The sequence below is a fragment of the Pimephales promelas genome, chromosome 14, assembly GCF_988280905.1.
Source record: "Pimephales promelas chromosome 14, fPimPro1.hap1.1, whole genome shotgun sequence".
In the NCBI taxonomy this organism is placed as follows: domain Eukaryota; kingdom Metazoa; phylum Chordata; class Actinopteri; order Cypriniformes; family Leuciscidae; genus Pimephales; species Pimephales promelas.
Window position 1 is genome coordinate 6,689,737 of NC_142782.1, and position 12,912 is coordinate 6,702,648.

Below are 12,912 nucleotides of genomic sequence, written 5' to 3' on the forward strand. Positions count from 1 at the left end.
TGCACCTACTAGGCCTAGTAAAAAAATATCAAAAATGATATCTGATGTCTGAATAATTTTTGGTTTGACTGTGTAATATATAATCGAATAAAAATATTACAATGCAGCAACACTATAGTGAAATATAACAAAATCAGGAAGATATTATACATATATAAACATACATAATAAACTATCAACCTAGGAATGCAGAAACTCACCTTCACACATGCAGGCAGGTTTCTGGATGTAACCACAGTTGCCGTTGCAATTAAACTTGGCTCTGTTGAGTTGTAGCACTCTGCCCTCTGACTGGTAGTTCAAAGCAACTGAAAGAAAAAAAAAGTGACAATTACGATTATATTATAGTAGCATATCTGTGGTGTAGGGCCATTCCAGCAATTAAAATAAAAATGAACCTTTTTTTATTTTTAATAATTCCTGTAAATCCACTTGTGTCTTTAAAGAATTGAACCATTGTCAATTGAATAATGAACAGCAGGTTCCCAGTATGTTTCAGGCATACGGTTTATTCTTGGTCTCTCCAATAAACATAAATATTTGTTTGTGGGTGGACTGACGTACCCAGGTGGCAGCCAGCGTTCCAGAAGGGCTGTGGGTTGAAGTTGCTGGAGTCCACACGATAAGGGGAGGGGTAGATGCGGGAGAGCTGGCGCTGGTTGAATCGGACAAACTGCACTGGCTTCTGCTGCATTAACTGATGGGCCTTGGTCTCGCTCATCGACGACACCTGCCAACTGCAGCTGCTCACTGCAGAGCAAACCACATGCACGAGGTGCTGACATATAAACACTGGACTACACCCATCTGAACAACTGGAGTAATTTGGAGGATGAGTGCTACTTAAAAATAGAGTCAAATATTAGTCAAATAGAAAATCACAAATACAAAAAAACAAAACAAAAAACAGGCATATTTACCAAGTGTTTTTTCTTAATCCTTTTTCCAAATGAGTTAAACAAAAAAAACGTTTGCTGATAATTTACTCACCCCCATGTCATCCAAGATGTCCATGTCTTTCTTTCTTCAGTCGAAAAGAAATGAAGGTTTTTGATGAAAACATTCCAGGATTTTCTCCTCATAATGGACTTCATTGGGAACCAAATGGTTCAAGGTCCAAATGAGAGTTTCAGTGCAGCTTCAAAGGGCTTTAAACGACACCAGACAATGAATAAGGGTCTTATCAAGTGAAACGGCTGGTCATTTAACAAAAAAAAAATAACAAAGTTTGTTTTATAAGCTCAAATGCTCACCTTGCTCTGTTCTGTGATGTGTTCGTGACTCTCCTGTTCAAACTCATTCATCAAAACGAATGAGTCAATTCGTTCATTTTGTTTGTTGAATCAACCAAATGACTCGAAAAAAAGATTCTTTCATTTTGATTTCGAACAGGAGAGTCACAAACAGAGCAAGGTGAGCATTTGAGCTTATAAAACTTCAACTTTGTTATTTATTTTTTATTTTTTTAATGAGCGATCGCTTCACTTGATAAGACCCTTATTCATCGTCTGGAATCGTTTAAAGCCTTTTGAACAGTTTGCAGTTGTACTGAAAGTGTCTTTTGGACCTTGAACTGTTTGGTTCCCATTGAAGTCTATTATATGGAGAAAAATGCTGGAATGTTTTCATCAAAAACCTTCATTTCTTTTCAAATGAAGAAAGAAAGACATGGACATCTTGGGTGACATGGGGGTGAGTAAATTATCAGCAAAAGTTTTTTTTTTTAAAAAGTGAACTACTCCTTTAATTAATAAATAATTAGTAAATTAATTTTTTGATAAAAATAAAACAAAGTACTTTTTACTAATTTAAAAATAGAAATAATACTACTAAAATACTATGGGCCCTATCTTGCAACCGGCACAATTGATGGATCATTCGTATTTTGCCCCCGTGTAAAGTGGACTTTTCCCTCCACAGACGGACGCCGGCAGACTAGGGAATGAACTGGCGCTCCCTGGGCTGTTCAGCGCAAAAAAGGAGGCGTGTTCCGAAAACAACCCCTGGTGCTATTTTGCAGTTCCAGAAAACAATTGTGCCACTGACCAGAAAAAAAAAAAAAAAAACTAGTCTAAAGTCAGTGGCGCATTGTGCGTACATTCAGATGTTATTTTAAGCGCAAATGCTTGGCCTTAATACAGAGTGTGAACAACGCGCATACACAGTAGATGATTCTCTCGTCTACACGGATGCATTTTACTTTTTGCAAATGATACATTATTATAAGGAAAAATATCAAATCACGAGGGAAATCATTGTTGTGTCCATGACGATGGGACAGGTATAAAGCTTACACATTTACCCAAATGATTATATGCATGTTTAACCGAAGCTAATTTGGGTGGGTTTGTCCCATCCCCAATGTCCCTTCTCTTTCTTTTATGGCCCTGACGAGAATCTCGTCGGCTGTGAACCAAAATGCGCCGTTATAATAGTACAGTATTGCACCATGGAACAAGCGTACGTCGTTCATAATGCTCTTAAATGGAATGTGATATGATGTTCTAGTTTCCCGTTACGCCCAAACCACACCTATGAATAATGAAGCTACTTCAGACCAACCCCTTTTAGATTTGCGTCGAGCGCAAGAGTCATTTACCCCGCCGGTTAAATAGTAACAGCCCCGAGATCACAGCTTGACACTTGAGTGTTAGATCGTTAAAATGGGGCCCTCTATGTCTTTCCACTTTAAAATTTCATTTTTAAATAAATGTAATGGTTTTTTTTGCTGTTACTTTGTAATTATTTGTTATTTTCATTTCTGAATAAAAATTGTTTCAAAGTAAATCCTTCACCATTTTTTATTCAGTGTAATTTCTGTGTAATGAACTTTAATATAACCTTAAAGGATTAGTTTACTTCAGAACTAAACATTTTCTGATAATTTACTCATCCACACGTCATCCTGTTAATGTCTTTCTTTCTTCGGCTGGAAAGAAATTAAGGTTTTTGAGGAAAACATTCCAGGATTTTTCTCCATATAGTGCTCTTCAATGGGGTTCAATGGTTTGGAGGTCCAATTTGCAGTTTCAATGCAGCTTTAAAGGCTCTGCTCGATCCCAGCCGAGGAATAAAGGCCCGTACACACCAGGACGAATATCAGCACGCGTTATTCGTCAGCGTTTTTGTGTTCACACCAGGGGCGTAGCCAGAATTTTATTTTTGGGGGGTCCCGTCTTTAAATGAGGGGGCAACATTATTTATATATATATCAAGTTGATCTTTCCGTGCTTTTTAAAAAAAGTGTAATATTGTACTTTGAGTTTGAGCGCCTGCCATTGTGACGGCATATTAACTCTCACGCAAAGATGAAGATGACAGCGTACGTTACGCGCAACACGTTATATAAACAAATCAAGTTTGAAAATAAGCCGCATTTTACCGCGCAGCATTTTGATTGGTCAATCTATCAATCCTAAATAAAACAACTTTTTTTGGGGGGACCGGACATGTAAATGAGGGGGCCTAGGCCCATCCAGGCGAGACCCAACTCGAGGTGTTTTTTTTTTAAAAAAAATACGCTTTTATGCATGGCGTTTTACACGTCGGTGTGCACACTCACATTGGCGTCCTTTGTTTAGTCACAAGGCGTTAAACATTGGTAAATAACGCACGTGAAATTCGTCCCGGTATGAACAGCTAAATTTTCTCTTCCAATTTCAAAATCATCTGGCATCGTTGTTTTACCTTTCATTTATTTATTTATTTTTTTAAAGGGCGTTAGACAGTCTTTGCACATTTGGTTTGCACACTTCCGCCTACATCCCGATTGACCTTTCAACGTGATTATGTAATGCGCGGTGCATGGCAGAGCAAGTGCAAGCTGAGCATTTGTGGTTAAAAAGTATTTAAACTTTTTTTTTTTAGAAAATGACTGATCGTTTCGCTATTTAAGACCCTTATTCCTCGGCTGGGATCATGTAGAGCCTTCGAAGCTGCATTGAAACGGCAATCTGGACCTTCAAACTGTTGAAGTCCACTATATGGAGAAAATTTCTAGAGTGTTTTCTTCAAAAACCTTATTTCTTATCGACTGAAGAAAGAAAGACATGGACATCTTGGATGACGTAAATTCTGAAGTGAACTAATCCTTTAAAGCTACACTGTGCAACTCTTTTAGTTTCTTCTTAGCTAAAAACACTTAGTTCTTTCAAAAATATACAGTATGTGCTCATTAATGTATATTTAGTTCGTTCAAGTAATATAGTATTCTCGTGAGTGTATAATATGTCGGTCACCATGTTGCCCATCCATCTTGAAAGTACATTAGCCAAAGAGGGACATATCCGTTAATTCAAGCTTCGCCTTTCGCGTTTACGTTTGAATTAACACTCATGGACGAGGTCGAACTGGAAGCCATGTTAATCTTGGACTACATTGGCCAGCGTAGGAGTTCAAACGAAATCGGAATTGAGAGGAACAGAAACTAATATTCACTGGATGGACATATACCTTTTCACAGCTAGATGGGGGTAAAAATCACACAGTGTAGCTTTAATAATATAAACATTTCTAATGGATTTCGATTGGTTAAGTGTTCACTCTAGAGCCTAAATAAAGGCTTGTAATACTAAATCTCACAGGAAGTGTTCTGTGTGCAAATGTTAAGAGATTTTCACATATATGTTCTGTTGTTCTCACCTTGTGCCTCAAAGTCTGGTATGCCGACAGATTTCGTGTATACCAGATCAGAAAGTGCTCTTGACAACTTCATGGTTTTTTTCTTTCTGTTAAAACAGATTACAGTCACAGTTGCATGAAGGTTGAAGCACATTCACACAAAATATTGAAATATTTAACTATACAGTATAAATTCACACATGAGCAATTCTAATGGTACCTGCTGTGATGCGCTGGTGCTTTAGACGCGCCACTCGAGCTCTCCTGATCGGTGTCCGTATCCTCAAAACTGCAGGATTTTTTCAGTTTACTCGTCTTTTTCTACAGTGCACAGATGGAGTTGGGGTGATGCAGTGTTAATTGAGTCAATACGTAAGACATAGCCGAACACTATTGGAAAATAAACCTCGAATGGGTGATCAGGACTCACAAAGTGTTTATTATTACTATTCTAGAGAGCTGCATGTACACACATTTTATTATTTCTATGAATCATTCATTCAGTATAAATAATTGATTTATGCAGCAGAGGATGTCTGTTTCAGTGTGTGCAGTGTGTTGTTATGGGAAGAAACATTGTTTTGTTGAATGTGGGTGTGTTTGCGAAGTAATCTATAAGCACCTTGCGTTTGGAAAAGCTCCCCATGAAAGATTTAGACACACGTTTGTTGCCACCGACGTTGGCCTCATCTCCAGTGTCAGTGCTGTCTTCTGCTTTCCCCTGAGTTCAAAATATATACGCATAGCAGTGACAATCTGGACTGTATACATTAAATAGAGGCTACACTAGACATTGTCATGACACTCACAGTGGGCAGTTACAGTAAGTATAGATACACTTTTTGCCGCGAATGGAAAACAGACTTATTCTTTGACACAATGATCACTAGGTGGCGGTAGCAACCTATTTAAACAGGATTGTTCTCGCTCTTTCCAAATGGTTGATTGTGCCGGCTAAACAAATTAGCTGCATGTCATCCACATGTACACATAAACCCATTATTCAGTATATTTAGCAAATTGGTCCACCTTGATGAATGACAGTGTGAACTAACTTAGCTACTTAGTTATAACATAGGTCATTTAGATTTAAAGACTTAACATGTTTAAACAGACTGAGTGTCAGGGAGAGAGTGGACTTCAGGGGAAAATGCTACAAAAATACATCATATTGTCCCCCTTGCCTATATCATTGGCCATCAAGGGTGTAGTTGTCTTAAGTAAATGACCACACGATACAGTGGTGTGAATAAGTGTTTGCCCCCATGCTAAAGTTGCCTAAAAAGAGAAATAAAAAATCATCTTTTGGATGTTGATCTTAATGCCTTAATTAGAAAAATGAGGAAAACTCCAACCTTTACGGACACAAATTTTTTTTGTGAATGAATAATGTATCATAAATAAATAAATGTTTTTCCTTAAAATACAGGGTGCATAAGTCATTGCCCCCCTATGTTAAATTCCCATAGAGTCAGGCAGATTTTTATTTTTAAAAGCCAGTTATTTCATGGATCCAGGATAATATGCATCCTGATAAAGTTCCTTTGGCCTTTGGAATTAAAATATCCCAACATCATCACACACCTTCCACCACATCTAGAGATTGGCATGGTTTTACTTCAGTTAGCCTAATAGCTGGTTTGATTTGCATTGAAAGATGATCTTTTGGAAAGTACCCCATGCCAATCTCTAGATGTGGTGGAAGGTGTGTGATGATGTTGGGATATTTTAATTCCAAAGGCCAAGGGAACTTTATCGGGATGCATATGATCCTGGATCCATGAAATAACTGGCTTTTAAAAATAAAAATCTGCCTGACTCTGTGGGAATTTAACATAGGGGGGCAATGCCTTATGCACCCTGTATTTTAAGGAAAAACATTTATTTATTTATGATACATTATTCATTCACAAAGAAAATTTGTGTCCTTAAAGGTTGGAGTTTTCCTCATTTTTCTAATTAAGGCATTAAGATCAATATCCAAAAGATGATTTTTTATTCCTCTTTTTAGGGAACTTTAGCATGGGGGCAAACATTTATTCACACCACTGTACACATCTGTACAAAGGCAGAACTAACCTAATTAAAGCACTTGCTGAACCGTTTAATTGAGTGAAAGGTAAGAGAACAGTTTTTTGTCTGAAATTTTTAAATATTTTAAAGATTAAATGATCAGTTTACAGTATGTCATTTGGCTTTTAGGTTATAGTCTCCTTTTTCTCTAAATATTAAGTGTAAAAATTGATGATTAATTCAATTGAAAAACAAATCTGAGAAATGAATAAACAAACTACAATGATCCATGTGCATTAAAATAGAATAGAAAATAGAACGCAACAAAAGTTGAATAGGGTGCATTTGTTTGCACTGCCAACAAAAAAAAAAAAAAAAAAAAAAAAATCTTACTCAGTAATTCTTGTTTTCCAATACAAATATAAAAAAATTTGAGAAGCAAAAAAAAAAAAAAAAAAAAAAAATTTAAGAAAGTATTAATAAGAAAATATTTTTCTTACCTTACGGGCAGATATTTCTTATTATTTTAGACATAAACTTGCTTCATTTTAATTATGTGACTATGTTTTTTTTGTTTCTCATTTAAATGCATCTTGATTTAAAAATGTTAAGATATTTACTGGAAAACAAGTCAAAAATACTAAGTAAGAACTTGATTTTTTGCAGTGTGTAAATATGGTAACATTTCCTCTCCATGAATGCAGTTTGGGTCAAGTACAGTGTATTAACCTTCAGTGGTGATTTGTCATGTTTTCCCGTGGGCGGCAGGGCTGCCATGGTAAAGCTGTCTGGATCTTCCCGGTCACGAATCTTTGACTCCTTCATGAGGTTATCTAATTTTTTCTTTGCAACATTTTCCGCCTGCTTCCTGTTCATGGATGTCTGTAAAGGAGTAGACCCAGAGAGAACTGAATTTGAATGGACCTAATGTGATGCCTTAAAGGGATAGTTCACTTTGAAATTCATTTTTGGTATGTTTTAACTTACCTCAAGGGCATCCAAGATGTAGGTGTCTTTGTTTCCACAGTAGTTTCAATTTTGATATTTTTAGGCCAAACCGTTCTTGTCTGTCAGTCATATAATGCAGGTCTATGGTCACCACCTCAAAGATCATGCACAGAGAAGTCCAAATTAAACATGATTTAATGACTCGTAAATGTAAGTACACATTGATGGCCTAAGACACGAAACGAGCGGTTTGTGTGAGAAAACAAACAGTTTTTATATCGTTTTTTTACCTCTTGTTACCACAGCGACAAAAGCGCCCGCGCCCTTAGATCACTTGGACGTTGCTGTGGTTACAAGAGAAAACGATATAAATACTGTTCGTTTTCTCACACAAACCGCTCGTTTCGTGTCTTAGGCCATCAATGTGTACTTACATTTACGAGTCATTAAATCATGTTTAATTTGGACTTCTCTGTGCATGCTCTTTGAGGTGGTGACCATAGACCTGCATTATATGATTGATAGACACGAAAGGTTTGACCTTAAAATTTCAAAATTGAAACTACTGCAGAAACAAAGACACCTACATATTGGATGCCCTTGAGGTAAGCTAAAACATACCAAAAAATTATTTCAAAGTGAACTGTCCCTTTAAGATTAGCATTGCAATAGCATCTGCAACTTTCTACAGAGAACATCAAGGTCAAAACCATTCATCAAAATATCCAGGTCAGTTCAGCACAATTCCTTGACCCAATTTTACACAGAAAAAATTCATGACAAATTCACTTACAAAAATGTCTGCTTTATTTTTACATTACGGCACTTAAAAGAGAGAGGAGCTTTCATCTAAAATGCATGAGCCATTGAGTTTTCTCTAAGAGCCCTTTGCAAGCAGTACAATAATATAAAGCAAGCAGCTAAAATAACATGCCAGACATACAGTAGAAGGACTTGAAGAATTGAGGATTAAGGCGTTTCTCATTGAAACTTTCAAGAATATGTCTAGGGGATATTTTAACCCTAAATGAAACAATAATAATAAAACACATTATATTTTGCATTTAGAAAATGAAGACTAATGACATTATTTTCATGATAAATAAACATTAAATCTCTTAGTAGAAGTTCTATAATGTGAAAAAACTCCCATTTCTATTATTTTAATATGAAAAACATTTGTGAAGGACAATTATAAGAAAACAGAACTATAGTTTTTGTAGTATCAGTAATACACAATCAGAGTTTTTGAAGAAAGAAATGTTTCATCAGAGTTCATAATACTAAAATCTTATATTTATAAATGATGAAGTATATATTCTGTATATGAATGACCTACTACATGCGCAGTGTATAATATAACAGCGGACAGCATTGAATATCGTATCCCACAATGCACATTAGGCTACTATCGGATCGGATTACTAAAAGTTAACAGATTTTTTCCACTAAATATAATTTAAAATTCACCATATAATCATCAAAAATGACTTACATCTCCATTCATCAGCTTGCAGTCGTCCTCCATCTCATCTGCACTGTCTTCATCAGACACATCCCCCTCCTCTGCGTTCTCGTCTATATTTGCAGACAGTTTCTTACCCTATGAAACATATAGAAAACATGTGAAATGTGTTCTAATTCATATTTAACACTATTGCAGTATAAACACTTGCAGTCAGGGGAGGAGTTGAAAAAAGGAGAAGATAAGTCAGGCAATTTCTGCTTGCTTCCTGTAGGGAAGCTTTCTCTGTGTTTGCTTTATCGCAGATAAAGTGAATTAAATGCAACATTTTTCAAATAAACAGATGTTTCGGACATGTAGCAACAAAACTTAATTAATACTTTATGTACTGCAGCTACTAATACAGATAATACTAATACTAATACTAATAGCTATTAATACAGAGGCTGTATGTACAACAATAACAAGCATTAACCAATAAAGTGGGATCTATATTTCACATCAGTTTTATTTAGATAAACATGAAACAGATTTTCACTGACGTAGCATCGGCGCTGACTGCATCATTTCAACTAACATGAACAACTTTAAGTTAGACACATTTTAGCTGCACAAAGTTGAACTTTGTTTTTGACACTAATGTTGCGGAACAACATATGTGGCCTTTAAGAAATAAAATGTGGCCCAAAATCATGTTCCACACAGCTGTATGTTAAACATCTTTGTTTTTTTACCCTGATTGGCTGTTGTTGTTCATTTTCAAACTGATTTTTTGTTTAAGTGCAGATATAAAAAAATATTATATTCAGGAAATGTTAGAGTAACGGAGGCAAGCTAGAAAGAGATGTGCGAGGAAACCTCACTCCCCTGGCCTCAAGAGGCGCACTAGCGACTGACTCTAGAGGCTGCAGTCTTAAAGGAGTTGTTCACTTTTGAAAAAAACTTTTGCTGATACCGTAATTTACTCACCCCATATCATCCAAGATATCCATGTCATTGTTTCTTCAGTCGAAAAAAAAATTAAGGGTTTTGATGAAAAACATTCCAGGATTTTTCTCCATATAATGGACTTCAATGGGAACCAAACGGTTCAAGGTCCAAAATACAGTTTCAGTGCAAACTACAAACTGTTCAAAGGGCTTTAAACGATTCCAGATCGTGAACAAGGGTCTTATCAAGCGAAACAACAGTTTAAGTTTTATAAGCTCAAATGGTGGCCTTGCTCCATTCTGTGATGCACATTTGTGACTATCCTATTCGAACTCGTACATCAAAATGAACAAATCTTTTTCCGAGTCATTTCGTTCATTCAACAAACAAAACGAACCAATTGACTCAGAAAACGATTCGTTTCGAACAGGAGAGTCACAAACGTGCGTCACAGAACAGAGCAAGGCGACCATTAGAGCTTGTAAATCTTAAACTTTGTTATTTATTAAATGAGCGATCCTTTCGCTTGATAAGACCCTTATTCATCATCTGGAATCGTTTAAAGCAGGGTTTCTCAAACTCTTTCCTGGAGGGTCGCAGTCCTGCAGAGTTTAGCTCCAACCCTGATCAAACACACCTGAGTTTGCAGTTTGCACTGAAACTGTCTTTTGGACCTTGAACCGTTTGGTTCCCACTTAAGTCCAATATATGGAGAAAAATACTGGAATGTTTTCATCAAAAACCTTAATTTTTTTTCGACTGAAGAAAGAATGACATGGACATCTTGGATAACATCGGGGTGAGTAAATTATCAGCAAAAGTTTTTTTGAAAAGTGAACTACTCCTTTAAGCGCCTTCGTTAGCGCACTCGCTTCCCATGCCAGATACGGCAGCTGGAATCCTGGTTGGGGGCGAGTGTTAGGGGGGCGAGTGTAACAGAGGCTAGTTAGTATGAGCTGTGCAAATTAGCGTCTGACTCTAGACGCTGTGGTCTTTAGCGTCCTTGTTAGCACACTAGCCTTCCATGCCAAAAATGTTGGTTCGAATCCCGCTCAGGGGTGCGTTTCCCGAAAGCATCGTTAGCCAACTATGGTCGCAAGTTCCGTCGTTATCAGCATAGTTCAACGAGTCGGTGTTTCCCGAAACCATCGTTCCAACGAACATTCGCAAACAGCATCGCAAAGTTGTGTGGTTTGAACGACAGCTCTCGACCTGTGGTTAGAGGCATCGTTTCTATATTTCATGACATTTGGAGGTAATAAATCCTTATCTTGAGCAAAATAAGCAAGCTGACATTCAGTACAACCGGTGTCTTTTATTTAGAATACATACAAATGTAATTTAAGTCTTTTAGTTTGTCAAAAGATTTGAAGTAACGTGTTTGAAGAGTGCGCATGTGCGAACGTGCTCTACTATGTAAGAATGAGCCAAATATTGAGTATGGTAATAAAGCAAAACAACTGAGAACAATTAGAAATAGTCCTCAGATGACATGTCTGTAATTTATATTAAACAAATCTAGCGTTAATTGGATTTCAAACAGTTTCATTAAAAGTAGTTATTACTCCACCACGTGCGAAACCAACGTGGTTGAACGATACTTTGCGACAGTGGGTTTCGGGAAACAGTCGTAACTAGCTAGTTGATTTCACCAACGATGCATCGTGCTATGGTAGTGAATCAGCGAACTACGTCGTTGTACGGGAAACGCACCCCTGATTGGTGCAAGTAGAACCAGAATGATTACATTAGAACACAGTGGTCGTTCCATAACGACCAACACAAGAGCAGCCCAAATTTGCGTCTGGTTTTAGACAAGCAGCGGGCGGTAAATAATGGCGCAAAAAACTGTGAATTAACTAGCGCAAACCTTAGTATATCACCTTGTATGATACATTTAAAAACTCTCCTATCTTAAATTTTGCTTATGAATGGGAAACTCCTAGAAATGCATATGCAATAAGGTCAGCTGCGTGTGTGTCCACGCCTTTTCAGAGCAAATTTTTCACTGTGTGCCTAAATCCTGACAGTATTTAAAGGGTTAGTTCACCCAAAAATGAAAATTAAGTCATTAATTACTCACCCCCATGCTGTACCAACCCCGTAAGACCTTCGTTCGTCTTCGGAACACAAATGAAGATATTTTTGATTAAATTTGAGAGCTGCATCACTACCACATTGGCTGCCTAAGGGACTGCCTCTTGATGGCCCAGAAAGTCAATGAAGAAAATGTTTAAATATCCCAAGTGACTACCGTGGCTCAACTATATGTTTATCAAGCGATGTGAATACTTTTTGTGCGAAAAAACAAACAAAAATAACGAGTTTATTCGACTATTTCTTTTCTTCCTTGTAGGCCAGAACGAGACTTCCTTAGATTTCCACGACGCATGCCCGAGAATTGCGATCTGCTTACACCAGCTCATAGACATATGCACTAGACCTCACCTTGGATACGGCAGTTCATTGGAACGAATGCGTCAATAGAGCCGCCATCTTGAAACAGGGGAGCCCCTCCACTTTAATGCATCAGCGTCAATGGGCTCTATGCACAGCGGTATTTCCGGTGAAGGATTAAGGATGCTCGATAACTTCCGCCGATCATAGAGTCCAATGCAATACCGAGAATTTATATTAAATTTTATACTCCATGGTTATACTAATGAAACGTTAGTCACAAAAACAGATAAAACAGACACCCCTCGTTGTGTTTATGCTTCTTTTTAAAATTATATTAAATAAACATAACTATTTATAAAATTACATCTAAACGTATGTACGTTTCGTTTCAAAGACGGGAGGACAGTAAATATTGAAGACTCTGCCATAATCCCGTTTTCTCCGGTTTTCCTCCGCTTTAATCTCCACAACCGGAAATGGACGAGCATCCTTACGTCAAATGCGGAACTTATGCGTGCATATAGCCCATGTAGTAG

At 37.1% G+C, this 12,912-nt stretch overlaps 1 protein-coding gene across 1 annotated transcript in view; it reads right to left on the bottom strand.

The window, feature by feature from the left end:
* Positions 1-12,912, bottom strand: part of plch2a (phospholipase C, eta 2a) — a 191,935-nt gene that overhangs the window by 19,267 nt on the left and 159,756 nt on the right. Inside the window, exons 11-17 of the mRNA XM_089119344.1 lie at positions 9,077-9,184; positions 7,363-7,515; positions 5,243-5,341; positions 4,841-4,941; positions 4,642-4,727; positions 565-750; positions 201-308 (exon numbers count right to left, since the gene is read on the bottom strand). Coding sequence (XP_088975470.1) covers positions 201-308; positions 565-750; positions 4,642-4,727; positions 4,841-4,941; positions 5,243-5,341; positions 7,363-7,515; positions 9,077-9,184 — 841 coding nt within the window. The remainder of the gene's footprint in view (positions 1-200; positions 309-564; positions 751-4,641; positions 4,728-4,840; positions 4,942-5,242; positions 5,342-7,362; positions 7,516-9,076; positions 9,185-12,912) is intronic.